The following is a 24,544-nucleotide window of genomic DNA, read 5'->3' on the forward strand; positions in this document are numbered from 1 at the left end:
ATAAGGTAGGCCTCTCCTAGCTGATGGGCATGCCGATCTTTAGCCTGCTTTAGGGCTTCCAACATGGTAGTCTCATGACTCTCTGTGGTTGCCACACTGGCATGTGCTTCAGCAAGCTATACCTAGAGCATCCTAGAGAAGATCTTGGCTTCCTCGGCTTGCTAGAGGCACTTCCTCAGCTCCAAGGCTTGCCGGTCATACTGCTCATCTAGAGCAAGCAGGTACATGGTCAAGTGCACCACGGTTGGACTGTCTTCTTGTGCATCCCTCCCTTGCAAGGCCTCCATACGAGCCCTCCATACTCGTCGATCCTTTTCTAAAGGTGGAAAGAACCTCATAGGGGTACGAGCAATCGGCTCTTCATAGATCTGACAAAGGTGCCACAAGGCTTTGCGGGCCATAACTTGGTAGGTGTCGACGAAGCAAAACCTGGTTGCAGTCACATTCCAGGCTTCAGTGATGTTGGGAAGCTCCTCACTCTTTCCAATATAGATAGTAACTTCACACCACTTAGTGCCATGCTTTTCATACTCACGGCCCTCATACTCGAGATGATCTTTGACCTCGAGTTTTTGCAGGGTGGTATAAAGGATTTTGGGGAAATCCTCAGTGTTCAAGCAGTAACTGCTAACCCAGGCTCCTGCCATCCCTGGTGGGTGGTTGCAAGGGAGGATTGAGCAAAAAGCTTGTTTAAAAGGAAAAGCTAGGTGAGCTGGAGTGCACCGAGTGGTGGTATAATGGCTAGGCCAGGCCCTGCTTATTATGGCAGAGTGGTCAGTGGTCTTGGCATAGTCCACCTTCAGTTCCTACATAGAGCCGCTACAAATGAATCGATTGAATTTTTCACGCGCTCGAGGCAAGTGATGTCTGAGGCCATTAATGACTAGTATGGTTGTAGGGCAAGATCTGACAAGAACGCAAAAAGGAGTATGGGGAGACATGGGTCACGACAGGCATGAACCACAGGCGAACGCGAAGCATGAAGCCACAGTTCAACATTAATTCCCAAACAAGGGCCAGTCAGTCATGCACAATACAACTCGTGTGACAGCTATGAAGGGCACATCTAACAGCAATACAGTCACGATGACTAAGGCATTACTAGCACGACTGACTTAAATATCGTATACTATGCGAGAGTCAGTCCACTAGAGAAAACCTAGTTAAACCTATTCTGAATACTTAACCATAACAATAGGGCTACTTATATATTTCATAGTTAAACGCCCTAACTTTTTGCAAAAATAAGTTGTCAAATTTTAGTTTAGAAAAGGATTAAGCTTTATTTCCTCATTTATGCTCTAATACCACCTATGGCAAAACCATCTAATCTAATGCCTCCCAGGAGTACTTATCTTCCATTAGACACTAAGTACCCAAGAGAGGACACTAAACTACGCAGTTCCGTCGAGCACAACCCAAGAGAGACTCAAAAATCCATATTTTTCCATCAGGATAATAAATGAGAGAATAAAGCTTACAACACTCTTAAGTCATTTCTTACATCACTTTATTACAGTACCTCGATCGACTCTATGATCCATCGTTGTTCCTATTATGATATACGTGGATGCAACACAGAGATGTAAATAAAAACGGCAACTGCAACTCTAAAATACGATTATGCTCCACAAGCTAACGAGCTAGCTTAAATGACTAACATACTAGTCTACGTATCCATGTCGTCCAATAAGACTTCGCCTCTAGAAAAATGTTCTAGTTTTAAAATCCCAAGGTGTTTCGGCATTTTATTGATTAAACATATATTTTCGAACTAGTGCTCATTTAGCTACCTTAGCAAACCAATTATTATGGACCTACAAAAATTACAATGAGCACCTAATAATATTAGAAATTTACTATGAAAGTTTTAGAGCCAACACTATCACCAATTTATCATAAAAATTCCCACAAGTTTATATCTTATAATATTAAGCATCTTAAATTAATTAGATAACTCCTAAAAATATTATAAAACTATGTGAACAAAATATACTAGCAGATAGATCATATTTTTAAAAACCTAACAAAATTGGTTTCACAAGTTTTGGTTAACTACACAATTTTATATTGAATTTACAACTTTACCTTAGAAATTAAATTAGAAAATGCATTAGAAAAAGGAAAGGGCCGGCAGCAACACCATCTGGCCTGACCGCCCAGCACGACATGGCTACGCGTGTGTCACGGTGGCCCAGTACGGCCCAAGGTCAGGGCGCCCGCACGCGTTGGCTATTTTGCAGAAAGGCCCCAGAGCTTTCAGAGATTAATACGAGTACTATGCACACTATTCCTACCATCAGTGACTTTGCAACCAAACCCTTGTATGTTTTTACCTTTACCACGAGGAGATCCCTACAAACCCCGCGTGCGCCGACGCGGCGGTCGACAACATAAGGAGGTTACGCTAGGCAAACTAGGCTCTCTACGACAGAATTAAGGGGCTGACCACCATCTACAGCTAAACACACAAGGATGGGTGGCGGTTAGGGACTTGGAGGCGCATTGTCGTGGGCTGCAGCGGCGAGCAGCTATCCGTGGTGGTGGCGTGACTGTTCCAGCAAGCCTATGTACGCTCGACAGAGTAGAAGTGGCGAATAAGCATAAGTGGCTCACCGTGGTGCACGCCCCACTAACGGTTGAAAGCAGGGGAACGCTGTGGTGGTCTGGCCACATGCGCCCACACTACGCGGTGGCACTCTAAGCGCAGCATCGATGTGTCCACACTCTGTCGACGAGCACCCTAGCCAAAGTAGCGTGAGCAATGGATGGAGAGAGTCAAGGCGAGCTCAGGGTTATAAGCAATCAAACTACTATCACTCCTACATGCCTTACCTCCCATCCTACTGATTCAGCGGCGCCCATGGTCGGCGGCGAGCAAAATGCCAAACTGCCGATTGGTAGTGATCGGACGAACTTGAGGAAAATAGGGCGCCTAGCTAACTACCTATGCCACCCACTAATGCAGGGAATTGTGTTGCGAAGCCTGAGCTAGGGATTTAGAAGGGGATGGTGTGCTACCACTGCAACATCGTGGCCCATGGCCCGTGGCCCTAACTTAGTGTGGACCGGCCAAGACATGATGAGTGCATAGCCGCATGGGAACATGATCATGGAGGCGGTAATAGAGGTGCGTCAGTGAGTGAGGGGATAAATACAGAAATGGAACAAGCAAAAGCTCCAAGCGCAAGCGCGCCAAGGCAACAACGACGCGTGTATAGCAGGGCAGTGGGGGCGAGATTGCAGCGCTACAAGATAGCCGAGGTAGGCAGTGACTCGATGGGTAGGTGAATTGAGCGGTGAGACGAGCGCTATGACAGCCAGACGGCGACTGCCGTGGCATTAGCTTGGCGGCGCATGGCCAGGTGAAAGGACCTAGGATGCCGCCTAGAGGGGGGTGAATAGGCGTTTCTGAAAATTAACACCTTTAAATGTGGAAATGATTAGTAAAGGGAGTTTCCAAAATGGAAACTCCAAATAAAGAGTAGTACCACCCCTCACAAGTTAGCCATAGAGTATACAAGGTATACAGAATATATCTAGAAGCTACAACCCTACAACACAAAGTTAGGTCACTCTAGCCAGAGTCTTTTCCAACTCCTTTTCCTCCTTCCACTAGATGATTCCGAGGCGGCGGAATCGACCATTACAAACTTTTCGAGGCATACCACAATCTCTTGGGTGCTCTCCGATGATGCTTAACCATCTAGGACCGAAGAGTCCAAGAGTAACAAATGTGAATCACGAGATTGATAATATGCACAAGTGCTCAAGTGGTTGGATTGCTCTCTTTTTGAATTTTACTCAACCCACAATTTGATTTGGCAAATTTGATCAATCACTCACTAAGAGAGGGTTGGGAGAGTTGGCAAGGCTCAAAAACATATGTGTGTATTAGCAGAATCAACAGCCTCCAAAGGTGGAGGCTTGGGGGTATTTATAACCCCCTTGGAAAAACTAGCCATTTTATAGCCGTTGCAATACCGGACACATCCGGTATGACTTACACTGCGCCAACGGTAACTAAGTTACAGTGAAGTTGTGAGGCATCAGAACTCCCGATGAATGTGGGAACTCCAGACTCATGTTGGAACTCCTGACCCTCAGCAAATTTGAAAAACATGTAACTCAGTTAAAGTATGTGAGGTGTCGGGACTCCCGACTCATGCCAGAACTTCCGATGGTCGGAACTCCCGACCCTCAAGGCTTTTGAAAACTAGCCGTTGGTCTCTAGTCATGCATACCAGACACGTCTGGTATAAATACCGGACACGTTCGGTATGACCAGGATAGCAAACCCTCCAAGTCAGAACTCCTAACCATTGCTGGGACTCCCGACCATCGAAACTCCCGACTTACGTCAGAACTCCTAACGAACCAACCCGAGAACAATAATTTTACCACTGCTGGGTAAATACCGGACACGTCCGGTATCTGTCAGACCAGCAAAAATAAAGTTAGCTCTTTTGTCGCTCAAATACTCAAAACTCACATGGGTTGGCTTGAGCACTTATGAAACATTATCTATCAACATGATGCATCCCTCTTAATAGTACGACATACCTATTAAACTCAAGATCAAAGGAAAAATGAATTTATACCACTTGAGTTGATCTCTTTTGAATTGATGCCATCCCTTCCAATCTTCATCAAGTAAGGGTGCTAACATGTTGATGTTGATCTTTTCACTTGAGTATAGCCATCTTGAGCATGTGACTTGATTCCATTCATCAAATTTGAATAATCCCAAATGTATCAAGTCACTTCCATCAAACACTCCAATAGTGATTTGATCCTCCACATAAACGTGGCCATCATAGCTTGATTAGTACCTCAACTAAATGTAAGTACTTCTTTCTTCACCCTAGCTAGGTTCTTCAGCCGCCAAACCATCGCTTGCCCTTCATCCTTGCTTAGTACCTCGAAGCCTTTCCTTGCTATCTTCACCATCTCAAGCTATCAAGTCACATCTTGTGTTGAATCATCCATTCATGTATTGTTATCTTTTTCATTTCAATTTAGCAAGCTTCAATATGAGACCAATCCATATGCAATCTCTTATGTCTCATTAATTAATTCTTATAAGCTTCCTTTCACATAGAACATGGAAATCCCACAATAAATAAGCCTTTGCATGAATTCCATTTGCATTATTGTCTTGTGTTTGAACTAGATTGTTTACACAACAACACATCATTTTGGCTTTCATTAAGTACCTATGAGATAACCTATTACCTGTCCACACTTAGCAAATAGGTTAGTCCTTTAATCACATTGTCATTCAATCATCCAAAACCCACTAAAGGGCTATATACACTTTCACTAGGCCGACAGCGCACATGTGGCAAAGACAGTGCCACCGGGTAGGGCCAAGCAGCGACGTAGGATTGCAGAGAGCGCGGGCGCGATAACGACGTGATAGCGCCGACAGTAGGGGAATGCCCATGCGTTTGATGGCGAGAAGGACAACAACAATAACACAGCGCGAGGTAGGAAAGGCGGTAGTAGGGGCAGTAGCGCGTTGGCCAGCCGCTGCAGGGCGATGACAGTAGCTCGCTAGGGTCGGTCATGGCCAAAAATGGCTAGACAGGGTGACCGAGCTTGGCATCACGACGTGCGGGACACGGCCAGTCGTGCGACGCCGAGCGGCCGTGCGCATGGGCCAAACATATGACGTGCACGAATTTTAAAGCATGTTTAAAAACTAACCTAACACAGTTGAAGCTAAACTTCCTCGACCATGCTAACAAGGGTACATCAGTCTACCATAAGGAGGAAAAACATAGCCTTGACCTTTAGCTAGATTTTCTAGAATTAATTCACCAACATGGTATTGTCACACTGTTTTCAACTTAAAATTTCTTCCAAGTCTTGAGCTGAATCTGACTTCAAGTTCCATTTCCAAGCCATTAAAAATACTAGGTAGTCATATTATTTTTCTACAACAAGAGTTGCATTGTCATCTACAAAGTTTGTACTTCAAACCTTATTTAGGTGTCATACACATGTTCTATAATACTTTTGCTCAATAAAAATTGATTTTCCACCCTACTTGACATAACATAAGTTATCAAATAAATTTCTATTTAACATTCTTATTGGTTATTTTAGGCTATAAGAAATTTATCAACACCTTCTATCACATGCATTACAACATAAACATGATGCTTATGTACTCACTTTGATGCAATCAACAATACCAAAATATGCAGCTAGAGTTTAAATATTTTAGCTAGAATTTAAATGTCAAAATAGCATTGTCTTACTACTTTTCCATACTTAGAAAAGTTAAGGATTTTAGTTGGGGCTAAGTAACCATTAACTCTTTTGTTGCAATTTTTTATGGGTCTAAACCTTGTTAACTTCAACCAACAAATACTTCATGCAATAGTCTATACCTTATACTAACCTATACACGCAAAATATTGAAGCACCATTTAACTATTTTGCTCAATATAAATCACCAAAAATGATATTTTAACAATAGTTCAAGTGTTTGCTGACTTAACAAAAAGAGCTTATCTTAACGTCAAATTTGATTTTTTAGCTCCCAAGAGCACTAGTTAACACTATTTTTTGATTTTTTCTCAACCACAAAAGTGAGTGACATAGGATTCGCTTATCATTTGTCGTGCGTTATAAATTTCTAAAACTCAAAAACTTGTTTGGCTAATCCCTCTCAGACATAAATCTCGGTGCTAAGCAACTCGTAACACCAGGGGTGTTACACCCACCTGTGTTGAGACTTTCTAGTACTAGCCACATACTCCGGTAAGCCTAATACCTTGGCTATTCCATTATGTGAAAAGACAACTATGCATTGGGAGTGGGAGATGGCGAGAGTAGCATCTACCCATCCTGTGAATCTATCTAGGACAGCGCAGGGAGGTGGAGTACTGTATTCTTGGGTAGCATAGACCGGTTCACATTCTAGAGGATCCAAGTGAGGGTTGATATACGTAGGTTTGGGACCTGCGTATGTCGTGTGGTAAGGAAACCCTAGCTGGGACAAATCGATTCGAATCACCACTGCTTTTTGGAGAAGAAGACTCGATCCTCTACCCTGCATCGTAGTTAATAAATGAAACAATGATACTGATGATCTTGAGTTGCGATGAGTAAAGAAGTGGTTGCTTTAGATTAGGTGCAAACTAGAGACTGATAATGATTTAACTTGAGTTAAAACATTGAAAGTAAGGATCAATCATTAGTAAGCTTTTCTGCAAAAGTTAGTCTTGATTCTTGCTACAGACTTACCTTGATTCTCGTAAAGCCTACATATCCTTGGAGTATTTCCTTTTAGTCGGTTAAGTCTTGTTGAGTACCTTTGTACTTAGGGTTTGTTAACCCTTGTTGCAGGAGGAGAGCCATTAGTAGAGAAGTTTGTTGTGCACCCTTGGGTAGGGTGAATATCTCTTGTGTGTATTAATGTGGTACCTATCATGCTACCCTACTGCCTGGTTAGCTAAACTTATAGTTTGTAACAACTAAATGAATGATTTGTAAACTTATGGTTATAAGTCTTCCGTTGTTTACTCCAATGTAATCTATTTGTTTAAACTGTTGTAATACTGCAATGTCTTCTATAATGTGTCCTGCTCAAAAAGAAAAAGTGGATGATTCAGGTTTCCTGAGGACACCTGACAGACTACCAGAATTGTGTGGCTTACGTGTGCTTTAGTCAGAGGTTTGTGAGACAATGACAGGCACATGTGGGCCATATAATTTAGATATTTTTGCCACATCAGCAATAAAATCGATGTGCACCTATGACATGATCGTCTGTGGGGCCAAAAGTCAAGGGTGTAGGCGCCAAGCTCGATCATCCATGTAATGATGCGGCTGTTGGCTTCCTTGTTGTGGAGGATGTCGCCGAGTGGGTACTCTATAACCACTGCTATGGGGTAGGCCTCGAAGTAGTGGTGGAGCTTCTAGGATGTGATCAAAATGGTGTAGAGCAGCTTCTGGACCTAAGGATAGCGAGCCTTAGACTCATTCAGGACTCCGCTGATGAATAGACTGAGTGTTGGACTTTGTAGGCATGTTCAGCCTCTTCACGCTCGATAACAATGGCCATACTGACCACCCGGTTGGTCACCGCAATGTCGTTGAAGACGTTGGCACAATCGACGTAGGGTGATTCTGCACCGTCTCTACGATTTTCTCGACGTCGTTGGTGCCGATGACCCAGGTGATAGATTCGATCGTGAAGGTCTGGCCTGACTTGGAAAGGATCATGGAGCTTAGGAAGTGGACAATCTGGCTCGTCATGGAATCACCACACACACCCCCTACCTGGCGCGCCACTGTCAATGAAGTATGGTTGGTAGTATACCAAGGGGTATGCCCACGGTAGTAGATAAATCGATGGAGGTGCGTGTGATGGGAACTACATGGTGACACAGAACGCAAGAGACAACGATTAGACAGGTTCAGGTCGTCAGCTTGACGTAATACCCTATGTCCTGTGTCTTTGGTGGATTATATTATGAGATGAGATATGAAAATGAGGGAGGTCCCTACCTGCCTTATATAGCTCGGGGGTAGGGTTACAGGTCGGTTGTATCTATCCTAATCGGTTACAAGATATGTGTTTACAATGAATACGATATCTAGCATATCCGATCAGATCTTCCTTCATCATCAAGGATGCTTTATGCAGTCTTGCGATGCACGTCGACCTGTGTCGTGCCCCACATGGCTTGATCTTGTGGGCTAGGCCTCCCCTAGCGGCTCGGCCCATGTACAACCTGTGAGTATCGAGGGTCATACCCCCACAGTAGGTTCCACCACAAGGAACCTAACCAACTGATCTATTATCAGTTCGCCACATGCCCACATGTTGACTAAGCAAAGTGTTACTAGCTCTGTTTAGTAATGGTTATGTGCTTAACATATTGTTGAAGCTTGCACTTGTATGTTTAAATGTAAAATTGTTATTTTTATAGTTTGTGTTATGATTGTTAACAACCACCAATACCTGTGTGCTCCATTAAACATGAAAAGCGGGAGAGTATCCCTCTTTACACCCTTTTTGACTTACACTATGCTTGTGTCGCACACTAACTTGTTAGTAAAGCTTAATAATCAACTCATAAGAAAGTCATTGTCAGAGAAGATGAGAGTTGAACCTAAGAACGGTTAGTTATCCTGGTTCATCATTATGACATCTTATTCTTGTCATCTTTAAAATATCTTATTTATGCATAATTCATTGAAGCATGCATCTGCATCGATGCATGTTACTTAGGTACGATTGAGAATGGATGGATAAGCACGCGGGAGCCAAAACCAAAGAAGGTGTAACGGTGGCCCAATCCTAAAGATGGTTTGATGGGGATAATGTACTGAAGATGCTGGGTGATCACGTCCTGAAGATGAAGCAATGCTAACTTGATATAATGATGGTTTACCAAGCCCTGGTGCATGACCCCTATTTTACAAGCATTTTTTATTATGTTGGTTGTGCATTAACTTATAGAAGTTGGTTGGAAACCACCTGCACAAATGTTCTTATCCTATAGGTCTTACTAGTATGATAGGATTTGTGTAGGCCCTATGTTTAAGGATTCTAGTAGTACATGAGTAACCTGCTATTACTCAATAGGTATTATACTAATTTTACTATCATATAGTTTGGAGATGGATAATAACTGGAGACCGAGTGGGAAGTTGGTGGTTGGTGAGGCAACAAGACATGGAGGTCTTGGGTGCACTTTTAGTCCCGCCTATGTCAATTAAGGACCATTCGTTGTTGGCTATATTGGACATGTCGAATAGTGCCAAACACATATTTGGTATTATGAAGGACCAAAAAAGCCAACATACCTTTTTTGCCCTAAGTTTTGGGTTTACACTGGGCAATGAGGTAGGGCAGCAAGGTAGGTAGAGATCAGCAAACTTACGGCAGGGCCATAGTGTTTTAGGCTTGGCTCTCTCGGTTGACCGGATAGGTTCAGTCTTAGTTAGCAAATTAGAGAATGATCTACCTAATTAATGTGACCCCGACAAGGTTTGTATGGGCATATGTTTGGAATACTCTAGTTTTGGATGTACATCGATTCGAATCGCAGCAAGTATCTCTCGGTTATGAGTACCTTGATCCTTCCCCTAACATCATAGTAACAACTGAAACATGGAGATGATGATGAGGATACTAATGGAACATGATATACTCTAATTGCTTACCACATGCTTGAAAGTAGTACAGGTGCTTACCTAGACTGGTTAGTTAATGAACTTAATCATTGTGAAAACATGAAACACAACGACACACTATTAGTAACCTTCTTTACAAGAACAACTAAATAGCTAGAAAGAAAGTCCCTTGCATATCATTGAGAGTCAAGAAGTTATTCCCACTTAATCGGGTAAGTTTTGTTGAGTATATTGTGTACTCCGGATTTTATTTCTACTATTGTAAGCAATAAGTGGATGTTAGACCTAATTGATGGCGTGTGTGTATGTACCTTCTGGTGGGCTCAGTAAGGCCCGATCGTAGGCTTTAAAATTGAAAATTAGTTTAATATTTGCTGCTTTTATGAAAACTTGTTTTGTAATAACTCTGATTTGAAAACTATGAGATGTTAGAAACAGTTAAGATGTTGTAAGCTTTTTCACTTATTTATGATTCTGATGAAAACGTGGATTGTTTCGAGTTCTTCCTTTGAGTGTGTTCGACAGACTACCGAGTTTAACTTGGTCTCTCGTGTACTTAGTGTTAAATGGCTGACAAGTACACTTAGGATTAGATTAAATTGGACAGTTTTGGCACATTAAGTGTCTAAATAAAATAAATATGATGTGGGTTTCTTTTTTATTTTTAATTTAGACACATTTAGGATTTATCTAAGATGATGAGATTAAAGATGATTTATTATACTTTTTTTAGCCAACATCAAAGTTGATATTTTTTAAGCCAACGTCAAGATATGGCATTGGTATCATATAATTCTTTTGGCACGTGGTGAGCAAGCCCCCATATGTCTGAATCCTAGCTCCGTCCCTGTGCATGTCCTAATTAAACATGTACTATATGCACTAACCGCATACTAGTAAGGGGTGTTATGAACATGCACATTACAATAATATATTTGCTATGTTGGAGAAGAGGATAGTCAATAGATTCTAATTATGTTTCTCCAATAACAATTATGAAGTCCATTTAAAACTTGGTGTAGACCAATATCATCATGAAATCCATTTTTCACCTATAAAAGATAAAAACCATCTATGATCAAGTGCTCTTCTTTTGTCGTGGTTGGTTGTAATTCTTGGTTGAATACAAGTGTTGAAATATACCACATACAAGAATATCACTTGTTAGTTAAAAGAAGGTAAATCAGGCTCACACGATAGTGGTTTTGTGTGTGTATGTGAATGGCTCACACGATAGTTGAGGAAGTCAAAATGGCCCAATTCCTCCTCTCACGAAAAGATGTGTATGGGCCGCACCGTTGGCCATTCTAATTAGGGCCTCTTTGTATAGATTGCCTTTCTGGTTGGATTTCTGCAGGCTCTCACCGGGTCGTATAGCCGCTTGGTAGGCCCAAAGCGGCCCAAGGGGGCCACTCGCGGACGCCGCCCACCTCTCCCCACATCACCCTCCCCGGCACGTCGCAAACCTCGACACCACCGCCTCACGCCGCGTCTCCCCTCCTAGCGCGGCCGCTGCGGCTCCCCTCTTTGCTCGGCCGCGGGCCACCGCCGGCGTCTCTCGTCCGGTCGGTCCTCTGAGTCTCGGTTACCTGCTCCCTCTGCCGAATCCTCGGGGCCCTGCTGTCGCCACCGCGGAATCCTGCTGCACTGGCCGCAGCCGGGGAACGCGGCCTGTTGCGGGAGCCGGCGCCACCTCCTTCTCGGTGCGTCGTCACGGAGGGTATTTTCCCTTTTATTATCTCCATCTCCCTAAGGATCGGTCATGGTCATACTCGGCTTCTTTGGGATTTGGACCGTTGAGCATTCTACCGAATCTAGGTCCCCAATCCATAACCGAAACCGCCTCATGGATTCTAATCCATGGTTGCGTCGAACACCTACGGGGTTTTTGTTTTCGCTGGCGCAATTTTGCTGCACATTGAATATTTTTACTGGCGCAATTTTACTCCACATTGAAACAGGCCGATAGGGTCTTATGATACAGGTATTTAGTGGCCCTGGTATCCGTACGAAAATGCCACAACATTTGTGCAGTTTGCATGCTACCATATGACATACCCTCCTGTTGAAATTTTGCTGTAGCTAGACCAGAAAAAAAAAAGGAGAGCCGCACTGCAATTTCATGCATGTAATTCAAATGAACTTTACTTGCATGGTACTAGTAAAAATGTGGCATATTCGTTAATTTAGGGCCTGTTTGGATCACTGGACTAAAGTTTAGTCCGTCGTTGGATAATAGGCTAAACATGGACTAATTAAAATTTTCTTTTTTCTAATGAGTTCTACTCATCAATTAGCCTCTATTAGTTTTTGTTAGACCATGGTCAGTTCATTTTTAGGCCTTCTATTTGGCATCCAAAACATGAACTATATCTTATTCTCCTACTGCGTGTTTGTTACTAGTCTGTATTTGTGTGACAGTGCTGTCATACATGACCATTTATTTATTATGTGATGCCAACTGTTGCTGGGTGTAGGAGTATGTACAAGTGCACACCCATGTCCTTTACTGGGTCTGCCCCTGTTCTTCATTGGAGCTCAATTAATGCTATGCACCGAATAGCTGACCTTTCTCCCTGCATTATAGAATTTACGCTAAAAGTAAAGAAAGTAGAGAGTTACTTGAAAGTATGGTACAAAAGTTGGGGAAAGGAAAACAGTGAAAGAAATAGTGACAAGGGGCTCAGAAGTAGGAAGTATAATATCATTGGATTCCGCAGCTAGGTGATACCGACCTTAAAGCCAATCAATCTATGTTTTGAGCCTCTTAGGGAATCCCTAAATTTCCATAGCTCTTTTATATCTTTAATTTTCTCATTCCATCTGTTGTGCAGACTACAATGGATCAACATGATTCCATGGCTGACTCACCAAGGAGGCGTCATAACCTTCTGCGTGACAAGGTCCAGCTGGTGAAAAGGAAGGACTCAGATCGCTATGAGATTGTCCGCTTCCATGATCCATTGTCTTTTGAGAAAGGCTTCTTTGTTGTGATCCGTGCCTGCCAGCTTTTGGCGCAGCACAATGACGGATTAATATTTGTTGGTGTTGCTGGCCCCTCTGGTGCTGGGAAGACGGTGTTTACTGAGAAGGTGGTCAATTTCATGCCCGATGTTGCTGTTATATCAATGGACAACTATAATGACGCAACTCGCATAGTCGATGGCAATTTTGATGGTAGTCCTAATCATCAAACATTTTGCATATTGTCTTATAGTATATTTAATATGTATATGCCACTTCCTTTGCATCAACAAAATTTCTGAAAAAAAAATAAGGGATAGTTATGTTACGTATATGTTGAGCTGTGTCTCTTGCACATTTGCTCATTTGGAAACTGCATACCACTGCATTGAGGCATTGATAATGGCATGGTTATTATCTTATACTATAAGATTTATGAAGCAATGTTAGTATCAGAGCGCTCTATTATTACAAGCTGCATTCTCTAAGGTGATAATGTTTACAGCCAGAGAAATTGATATTTTAACCTCTTAAAACCTGCTCAGATCCACGTCTAACAGACTATGACACACTGCTGGAAAATATTCATGGTCTGAAGGAAGGACGATCGGTTCAAGTTCCAATATATGATTTCAAGTCGAGCTGCCGGATTGGTTATAGGTAAATAATCACTGCCATCTTTCAATATTAGAAGCTAAGGTCCGCATTTTCATCTTTCATTTTAATATCATAATTTCTTATGTGCAAACAGAACAGTTGATGTCCCTAGCTCCCGAATTGTTATCATTGAAGGTATTTATGCACTGAGTGAGAAGTTACGGCCTGTGATAGACTTGCGTGTTTCTGTCACTGGTGGTGTTCATTTTGACCTAGTGAAGAGGGTTTTAAGGGATATACAACGAGCTGGCCAGGAGCCTGAAGAAATAATTCATCAGATCTCTGAAACGGTAGGTTGAATTTTTCAACTTTAACTATAGATTTTATGAGCAGTCTTGTGGTTCATGTTAGCATGTGAATTACCTCTTACTGTAATTGGTGAGGTTTATTGAAAGATGGCATTTTCAGGTTTATCCAATGTACAAGGCTTTCATCGAACCAGATTTGGAGACCGCACATATTAAAATCGTCAACAAGTTCAACCCATTCTCAGGGTTCCAAAATCCTATGTACATTCTAAAGGTAGGCATCTCAAGATTCAAGAAAGTTCTAGAATTGTGCACCAATGACATAGTTTCAAGGACAAACTTTTTTTATGATTAACCAAGAAAATTGTTGAATTGTGCACTGCCTGTTGGTTATACTCATACATACTTGCAGTCAACAAGATCTCTAGCACCTGAGAAAATCAAGTCCGTACTTGGTGATGGTCATACGGAAAGCAACGAAGAAACTTATGATATATATCTACTTCCACCTGGTGAAGACCCAGAAGCATGCCAATCTTATTTGAGAATGCGGAATAGGGAAGGGAAATATAATCTAATGTTTGAGGTATATTGGTTTATGTTTTTTCCTATCTTACCAATGGAATTTCAGTTTTATGTTTAGTGGCTACGAATTGTACTTTTGAGTGATATTGTTGGTTGATCATGCTATGATACTACTATTGTATAAGGTTATTTGGATTAAGTCCACTCCTTAGCTGCCATGTAATTTTATTCCATACACATACTTTCCCCTGGAATCTTTGTTAGAACTTGAAATACTAGTTCAGTTCAATTTTCATTATAGTGAGATTCTAAATTTTACTTCTTTTATATTTACTTAGTCTGCTTAGTTTAACAAATGTGATCAGTCTTCTGCTGTTGGCTTAGATTTACCTGTATTTGTTTTCTATTGACCGTTGCTACGTGCAATAAACAAACTCTTGCTGGCAGCCCTAGTGTTCGCTGTCTTATGTTACTTTATGCTCAAAGGAATGGGTGACCGACAATTCATTTATCATATCACCAAGGATCACTTTTGAAGTCGGTGTACGTCTTCTTGGTGGTTTGATGGCATTGGGATATACTATAGCAGCTATACTGAAGAGAAGCAGTCGTGTTTTTTCTGATGGCAAGGCAACTGTTAAAATTGATTGGCTGGAACAACTCAACCGACACTATATACAAGTGAGTATAATTTTTGTTGTTTGGTTGATGTAGTTTCTGTCAATGTCATTGTTATCTCAATTTCTTGAGCACTATTTATTTCATTATTACTTTTTTTTTGGTCTCAATGACTATTTAAGACATGCAAATGTTATGACCTTGCTTCTTTCTTTAGGTGCAAGGAAGAGATCGGGTTTATGTTAAATTTGTAGCGGATCAGTTAGGTTTGGATGGTTCTTATATACCACGCACATATATTGAACAAATTCAGCTGGAGAAATTGATTAATGATGTTATGGTATGTATATTTTGTTAGTTATATTGCTTACATTGTATTTTCACATGTCTTCTCGTTGTTTCGCTTAGTTCATTCATTGGATCTCACTGCTATGCAGGCATTACCAGAAGATTTGAAGACAAAGCTCAGCATTGATGATGAGCTTGTCTCAAGTCCAAAGGAAGCCTTTTCCCGTGTTTCTGCTGATCGGAGAAACAAACTTATGAAAAGGTTTCATACTAACATCCTTGTTTTGAGTTTGAACAGTTGCTCCTGGAAAGTTGAATACTTGGAACTTTGGAACCTGAATAAAGTTAGCTGACTTTTTCTTGTCATGTTGTCCAGTGGCCTATCTCAATCATATTCAACGCATAGAGACAAAAGTGTTGTGAAATTGAGTAAACTGACAGACAGGAGGTTTGGTGGAGGGCAAGACCTTGAACCTCCTGCTATCGACCAGGTGACTTTTGTAAAGAGTTATAACTAGCATGACAGTTGAAAGCCTAAATGAAAACATATGTGATCGTTGACATGCAAATGTTCTGGTTTCCACTTCTATTTTATAGGGTGCTATCACCCAGCTTTCAGAACAGATATCAACATTGAATGAAAGGATGGATGAATTTACCTCTCGAGTTGAAGAACTCAATTCAAAATTTTCATTGAAGAAACATTTGCCCAGTCAGCAGAACTTAACTCTTCCAAATGATGCTTGTAGTGGTTCCACACCTACAAATCTCTTTGTCTCTCAGTTAGGCAATGGTACTCTGATACCTCATTCTTCATCGTCAAACCAACTTTCAAAGGATTCCCCGATGATAGAAGAGGTATCTCTCTCTGCCTCCTCCCTACCTTTTTTATAGCTTGTTGGAAATAGATGTAGCTGTCAACATTGTTTGAACATTAGTTTATCAAACAATTTTTAGATCAGTGTGAATTTTTAGACCTCAAATAGATCCTAATAATTTGATAAAAATAGCAAAGGGTCAGGGCTTTCATTAGTGTCCTCAAGTTAAGTGGATAAGTGGGTCACAAATTAAATCCTATTCGAGTTTATCTAGTCTGAAATAAATAAAAAAGAAGTTTTTCATTTCCAGCACAGGTAGTGTAGCAATACCGCAATGGCCAAAAACTATGTAACTATACATCTATGAATGTGAAATCATATCTGGGTTGCCAAATACACATTGTGTGAGAACAATAATTTTGGATGGTTTCATAACATAGTTTGATGTAATATTAGTATTCATGCACAGACTAACAAAATCAATGAAACTAAATATCATCTACTGCAGCAACTAGTAGATAATTGAGACTCGTATGCACCTTCTGCAACATTCAGCTGTATTGCAAGAAACAATCCCATTTTGTGGGCTCTTTCTGTGGGTCTCATTGCTGAATTCTTGGAGCTTTGGGCTGTTATATCAGAAGTAGTTCTTCGTCCCGGAGTGGAGGACCTGCATTCTTGGCGTTTTTCCAGCTATCTGCATATATTGAGTTGTTTCAAGGCGCTGTCCTTTTTGGTCCCTGGGAGAGAATTTGGAGATCATGGGCACCGGGCAAATGTCATTTTTTTATGTGGCTCGTGGGTGGTGGCTCACAACAAATGTTGGGCAGCGGATAGACTTGAAAACAGAGGTTTGCGACACCCAACCTGCTGCCCCCTCTGTGCCCAGGAGCCTGAAACGATCAACCATTTGCTGGTTGGTTGCGTGTTTGCCCAATAATTCTGGTTCTTGTTGCTCCAAAGGGTTAGGTTGGGGTTAGGTTGTAGAGCCGTTCTCCGCAGCCTATGGTCCCATCCTTTGATGATTGGTGGTCTGATGCAAGTTCCAAGGTTGATGGGGAGGTCAGACAGGACCTCAATTCAATGATCATTTTGGGAGCTTGGTCTATTTGGAACCTCCGCAACCGGTGTGTTTTTGATGGAATATCACCGAGTTTATCCTTGATCGTGGTCTAGGTTAGAGATGAGTTGAAAGTTTGGGATTTAGCTGGTGCATGTGGTATTTCCTACCCCACTGCCCTAGCTAAAAAATGTGGCACTAATATTCATGTGGCAAAGGTTCTTAATGACAGGACTCTTAGAAGCTTCCAACGAGCATATTTTTTTTTCTTCCCCGTAGATAGTGATGTCGTTGGGTACCTATACCCATTACCCAGATCCACACCCATGACAAACGGACAGGGTACGGTTGTACCCATTTGAAGCGGGTAGGGGATGGATGTACCCGTTCATGAATAGGGTACAGTGTAGGGGACCGTGACGCCTAAGAGGGGGGGGGGGGGGGTTGAATTAGGCAAATTAAAATTCCAATTCTAAGCTATGACCTCTTTTTCTAACCTTATCAAAACATATGTCAAAGATAAACTATCTAAATGTGCAACTATGGTTTTGCTAGTGTGTTGCTATCTCTACCGCAAAAGGAGTAATGTAAACAATGTAAATGCGAAAGCTAAAGAGTAAGGTAGAGATATGCAAACTCCCGTTGACGACTCTGGTATTTTTATCGAGTTATCGAGAAGCGCGCAAGCTTTCACCTAGTCCTCGTTGGAGCCCCTCGTAAGGAATCCCTCGCAAGGGCCAAGCTCTCGGTCAGGTAACTCCGTGGATAGCCCCGGGCCTTTCCCACGCGCAAGTGGGTCTCCGGTGTGCCTTCCGGCAAGCCTCTCCTGGACTGCACCCCGCCGTCTTCACTATCAAGCTTCTGATCGAAACGCCGCGGGTCTTGTTCTCTCCGGTGCACTGTGGCGGCCATACCACAAACGAGGTTGGTGTGATCTCCCAAGACTACAAACCCCTCCGATATACAACAATGGTGCGCGCAAGCACCGGGTTGTAAGAGGTATGTAAACCTCACTAAACACTAGGCCTAAACCTAGAGCAAGCGCATAAGCGGTGGTCTAATCAACTTAAGCACTTCGCAAAGTATCTACGCTAATCACCTAATGAATCACTAAGCACTATGCAAGTGGAGATCACTAAGATGGTGTATCAACACCCTAGATATGTTTCCTCATCTCCACACATTTCAAATGGCCGGTTGGGGGTCTATTTATAAGCTCCACTGAGAAAGTAGCCATTGGGGACAAAATCTCGCTTTTCTGCTACTGACCGGACGCTGCTGTCGTCCTGACCGGACGCGTCTGGTCATCCCGACCGTTGGAGCACGCGATCAACTGATTGGACGCCGATGGCGTCCGGTCACATGCCATCGAACGCGTCCGGTCGCAATTTCGCTGCTCTTGAAACCTCTCTGTACTCGATCGGACGCTGCAGTTTCTGCGTTCGGTCGATTAGCCGCCAGCGTCCGGTCAGTGCTGAGTGTGTTGCTGGGATGATGAACAGTGCCATCGGTGTGTTCGGCCACTTTCAGTCCTCAGCGTCCGGTCGCTGCTGCTGACGTCTGCTGTTACCGAGCCTTTTGATCGGAGCGTCCGGTCGCTATGGCGCCAGCATCCGGTCAGTGCTGTGAAGCTCGTTTCTTCACGATCTTGCGTCCGGTTTGGTTCTATGTTCGTGCTTGGACTTTGCTTGATATCTTGGGTCTTCTCTTGTGCTTCTAAGGTCTTACTTATGGTGTTGATCATCGGATCATCACGTCGCCTTCGTTCAAGTCACGTCTTGCATCCTATTGAACTACAAAACAATTACTTGCATATTCATTAGTCCAATTTGGTTGTGTTAGTCATCAAACACCAAAATCCAAAGTAAATTAGCCTAGGTCCATTTATCTTACAATTTTCCTCTTTTTGGTGATTGATGACAACACGACCAAAATAAGCAAATAATAAAAGTTTTGAAATTTAAAAATTATTTACTTGCTAGGATGCCACTATAAAAATACCACTTGTAAGACTAAAAGATACCAATTGAAGATACCAATTGTAAAGCTAAAAGGTACCACATGTAAACATCTTTGAAAAATTATTTTGCCCTTACAAATGTCCCCATGTGGCATTATGGATTTAAGTCTTGTTTTTTTGGTCCTACAAATTTTCCTCATTATATAGACTAATCTATAATCTACTATCCTCCATTTCTCGGATCATTACCACTTGTAAATTATTATGATCTTGCTTTTGGTCCTACAAATTCTCCCCCTTTGGAATCAAACACCAAAAAGAGAGACATTAATAGCACAAGGGAGGGTCAAACTTTGTGATCCTTTATATGTGGAGTGGAATATGTTATAAAATTTGACTCTCACATTACATAGACTAAGCTCCCCCTAAATATATGCATACATATGATGGAGAATATAGTTTATGCATAATTGGCAAATTAATGCTAAAGGTAGTGTAATCTATGTAATGCATGGAGAAAACATATAAATATCAAAGTGAAATCAACATGATGATATCGGTTTAGAAATACCACATGTGGAAACCAATTTGATTTCTACCACTTGCAATAGGTGGTGAATATTTGAAGTATGATGCTTAATTTCGGGGACTCCATTTTTCTTGCAATGAGACTACTACACATGATAAGCTTAAAATATGTTAGTCTCAAAGCATCCAACTTGTAGAGTAACCTCTCCCTAAATTTATGCACACAAGTATGAAATACTTGTAGGATACATGCACATTGATTTTAGAATCAACCATACCACTTGAAAGATGACATCATATGAATGTAAGAATCAATTTCGAAGATGATATTCGGGAGAAATTATCCATAATTTGGACTTTGGCACATAAGATATACCATGATACTTCGCTGAAAAAACAAGCCGAAACACTGTTCCGGCTGATTTATTGTGAGAGAAAAACATTGTTCCAGCTGAAAAAACAAGCTGAAAAAGACGGATTATAAGATAAGCGAACAGGACCATTAGATGAACAATTGTAAAACAAGTTATGTACCGTGCTCCTAAACAATTTAAACCATGTAGGTTTGCTCCAGGGGTTAAGAGTGAAACCAAGCAATCCTACCATAAGATATACCTACTGTATACATGGCTAAAGATATAAGCATGTAAATGTAAACCTAGGCATGAAAAGCAACTAAATGTTAATTATAAGAATTTTAATCTAGATACCAATTGTAAGAAATACCAATTGAAATAAATTACATCTAGTTACCTAATATGGGAAGGGGAATTTAGGTCCTTAGTATTCACTAACCCACTTGGCAATGATTTTGTCCATAATGATGCACTTCATAAAATGCACCCATACTTTTTCAAGTCTCCAAATTTTCTGAAGTCCATTGGACTTCTCACTTCTCTTTCGGGATCCAAACCTTTTTGGTGCTCTTCATGTTGGAAATGATTATCTTTGGCACCCAAATGCGTTTGGCCCCAATGTTGGCTTGCTTGTTCACCCTGATGGCCACTACCTTGTCATTTTTCTTCTTCAAAAGATAAGGTGTAGAGGCTTTTTTGTCCACCTTGTTGGTGTAGGTGTTGGAGAACTTGCTTATTTGTTTTTTCTCTTTCTTCTTTGCTCCTCCCCCATTTTTCACCTTGCACTCATAGGACTTATGGCCTTCCTTGTGGCATACGTAGCAAACCCCAGTTTGTCCTTCATTAAGTTTCTTCACTCCCTTAACGGTGTTATCTTGATAAAGTTGGGCTTGCTTTGTCTTGCCTTTCACTTGAGTCAAGTACTTGGTGAGGCGAGCCACTTCTTGCTTGAGTTGCCCATTCTCCATTGCAACCTCTTGTGTGCATGTATCTACAACAACTTTCTCAACACAAACTTGGTTGTACAAGGGTAAGTCTAAACATAAATCATTGCAAAAAGTAGAGGCATCCTTTTTAGCCATGTCAAAAATAGAACCTTTCTTTTTAGGTGTCTCGGTGGGGGTTGTACCGACGGCTTTAAGATTAGCAACTTTATTAGTTAGCTCATCACAATGTTTGCATATGGTTTTCATGTTAGCAAGCAAACATTATAAGCATCTTTTGAACTAGCTAACTTTTTCTTTAATTTTTTATTTTTCTTTACAAGTTGCTCATCATTAATTGTGCATTCACTTGTTGTTGCACTAGCCTCAAGGTGCTCAATTTTAGTAGATAGCTCCATATTAAGATTGGCAAAACTTTTATATTGTTCAAGCAAAGTAGCATAAGCTTGTTGTGAGCTATCTAGTTTTTCTTTTCTTTTTTAAGCTTCTTTTGTTGACTATTGCAAACTTTAGCAAAGTTAAGATTTTCTTGCATAATTTCATCATAAGAAGGCAGCACATCATCACTATCACTATCATGGTCGCTATCACTAGGGATAGATTTTTTGTTACCTCGTGTCATAAGGCACACATGTGAGGGGTTTGATGATGAGTGCTTGTGCCCTCGTCTCTTGTGATGGTCTTCTTCTTTACTTGAAGAATTATCCTATGACCTTATTGATGTCAGGGCTTTGTCTTTGCACGTCGTCTTCTTTGTCTTGGGTGTAGGCTTGTTTGGACAAACTTTCACAAAGTGTCTCAACTCGGCGCATCCATAGCATTCTGTCTTTCTTTGCTCATTTCTTTGATTGCTGAAGATGAAATCTTGAATTTGGATGGGTACACCTTTGACATTGAATATTCGAATCATCTTCTCTACCTTGTTGATAAGCTTTGTTAATCCTATTGAATGGAGCTCTTTGATAATTAGATTCAAACAAGAATACATATCACGAATAAACTTACCATCATTTATTTCAAAGGAATCATAATTTTGTTTAGCTAGACAATGTTTTTGCTCACGAACATTAGTTGTGCCGTTATGGAGCTCTTGGAGTTTTAACCAAATTTCATGTGCCATATTTAAAGTGAACACTTGGTTAAATACATCCATGCTAAAAGATTCAAATAAGTAATTTTTAGCTCTAGCATTGAAATGAATTTCTTTTTCTTCACTCTTTGTGGGTTTATCAGGATTCTTAATGGGTTTCATCCCATCACGAGTGACTCTCCAAACACCCAAATCAAATGCCTTAAGGTAACGAGCCATTATAGCTTTATAGTAGGGGAAGTTAGTACCGTCAAAGTGCGGAGGCCTAGAGGTATCCATCCCAACCACTCTAAATAGCGTCGGCTCAACGGCAGTTAAGCCAAAGATCCAAATTGAGCCAATCGGGCTCTAATACAACTTGTAGGGGACTGTGATGCCTAAGAGGGAGGGGGGGGGGGGGTGAATTAGGCAACTTAAAATTTCAATTCTAAGCTATGGTCTCTTTTTCTAACCTTAGCAAAACATATGTAAAAAGATAAACTATCTAAATGCGTAACTACAGTTTTGCTAGTGTGTTATCTCTACTACAAAAGGAGTAATGTAAACAATGTAAATGCGGAAGCTAAAGAGCAAGGTAGAGATATGCAAACTCCCGTCGACGACTCTGGTATTTTTACCGAGGTATCGAGAAACACGCTAGCTTCCCTCTAGTCCTTGTTGGAGCCCCTCGCAAGGAATCCCTCGCAAGGGCCAAGCTCCCGGTCGGGTAACTCCGTGGATAGCCTCGGGTCTTCCCCACACGCAAGTGGGTCTTCGGTGTGTGTTCCGACAATCCTCTCTCGGACCACTCCCCGCTGTCTTCACTATCAAGCTTCGGCCAAAATGCCGCGGGCTTTGTTCCCTCCGGTACACGGTGGCGGCCACACCACAAACGTGGTTGGTGTGATCTCGCAAGACTACAAGCTCCTCCGATGTACAACAATGGTGCGCGCAAGCACCGAGTGGTAAGAGGTATGCAAATCTCATGAAACACTAGGGCTAAGAGCAAGCGCATAAGCGGTGGTCTAATCAACCTAAGCACTTCGCAAAGTACCTACGCTAATCACCTAATGAATCACTAAGCACTATGCAAGTGGAGATCACTAAGATGGTGTATCAACACCCTAGATATGTTTCCTCATCTCCACACATCTCAAATGGACGGTTGGGGGTCTATTTATAAGCCTACTGGGAAAGTAGCCGTTGGTGATAAAATCTAGCTTTTCTGCTACTGACCGGACGCTGGTGTCGTCCTGACCGGACGCGTCCGGTCGTCCTGACCGTTGGAGCATGCGATCATCTGATCGGACGCTGATGGCGTCCGGTCACATGCCTTCGGACGCGTCCGCTCGCAATTTCGCCGCTCTGGAACCTCTCTGTACTCGATCGGACGCTGCAGTTCCTGCGTCCGGTCAATGCTGAGTGTGTTGCCGAGATGATGAACAGTGTCATCGGTGCGTCCGGTCACTTTCAGTCCTCAGCGTCCGGTCGCTGCTGCTGACGCCTGCTGTTGCCGAGCCTCTTGATCGGAGCGTCCGGTCACTATGCCGCCAGCGTCCGGTCAGTGCCGTGAAGCTCGTTTCTTCGCGATCTTGCGTCCGGCTTGGTTCCTATCTTCGTGCTTGGACTTTACTTGATATCTTGGGTCTTCTCTTGTGCTTCTAGGGTCTTGCTTGTGGTGTTGATCATCGGATCATCACGTTGCCTTCGTCCAAGTCACGTCTTGCACCCTATTGAACTACAAAACAATCACTTGCAAATTCATTAGTCCAATTTAGTTGTATTGGTCATCGAACACCAAAATCCAAAGTAAATTAGCCTAGGGTCCATTTTCCTTACATACAGGTTGGGTATTAACGTGGTTACCTGTTCATACCCATGGGCAATCTCCAGTCTACGGAGCGTGGGAGGCCTCCGCCGCCGATGGTGCCCGGGTGAGGCGTCTGCCCCGACAGTGACCAGCCAAGGCCTCCCACCGGTGGCTCCGTGCGGCGTCTCCTCGCCGGCTGACGTGCCCCGACGGCTCCGCATGATTCATCTTTGTTTTCTTCCCCCAAAACATCAAGCGCTAGGATAGCTCGGTCCGATAGGAGCTCAATCCGAGAGTATGGGAGTCTAATCTGGGGAGAAGATGCCAATTTGGTCTGGGAGAAGTTTGATCTGTGGTATGGGAGTCCAGTTTGGTCTAGGAAAAGTTCAATCTGTGAGTATGGAGTCCAATCCTTGATCTTCTTGAACATGTGTCTTCTTCCCCATGACCTGGACGAGCAACATGATCACAAAAATGACACGTGCGCTTCCTGTGTGGTTACAAATACTTCCTGTGAGTACGTGATGCCACCAAGCATATC

At 42.2% G+C, this 24,544-nt stretch overlaps 1 protein-coding gene across 4 annotated transcripts in view; it reads left to right on the plus strand.

Annotated features, from left to right (window-relative positions):
• Positions 1-11,563: 11,563 nt before the first annotated feature.
• LOC136455931 (inorganic pyrophosphatase TTM2-like) overlaps positions 11,564-24,544 on the plus strand; it is a 44,191-nt gene continuing 31,210 nt past the window's right edge. For 2 of the 4 annotated variants that reach the window (XM_066455656.1, XM_066455654.1), the window contains exons 1-11: positions 11,564-11,878; positions 12,993-13,335; positions 13,668-13,782; positions 13,874-14,069; positions 14,188-14,301; positions 14,440-14,613; positions 15,039-15,233; positions 15,388-15,510; positions 15,608-15,720; positions 15,835-15,949; positions 16,056-16,316. In XM_066455656.1, the coding sequence (XP_066311753.1) occupies positions 12,999-13,335; positions 13,668-13,782; positions 13,874-14,069; positions 14,188-14,301; positions 14,440-14,613; positions 15,039-15,233; positions 15,388-15,510; positions 15,608-15,720; positions 15,835-15,949; positions 16,056-16,316 (1,743 nt within the window). In that variant the 5' untranslated portion in view covers positions 11,564-11,878; positions 12,993-12,998. The remainder of the gene's footprint in view (positions 11,879-12,992; positions 13,336-13,667; positions 13,783-13,873; positions 14,070-14,187; positions 14,302-14,439; positions 14,614-15,038; positions 15,234-15,387; positions 15,511-15,607; positions 15,721-15,834; positions 15,950-16,055; positions 16,317-24,544) is intronic. The other 2 variants (XM_066455655.1, XM_066455657.1) reach the window with 2 other exon arrangements.

The sequence above is a fragment of the Miscanthus floridulus genome, chromosome 6 (genome assembly GCF_019320115.1).
Source record: "Miscanthus floridulus cultivar M001 chromosome 6, ASM1932011v1, whole genome shotgun sequence".
NCBI lineage: Eukaryota > Viridiplantae > Streptophyta > Magnoliopsida > Poales > Poaceae > Miscanthus > Miscanthus floridulus.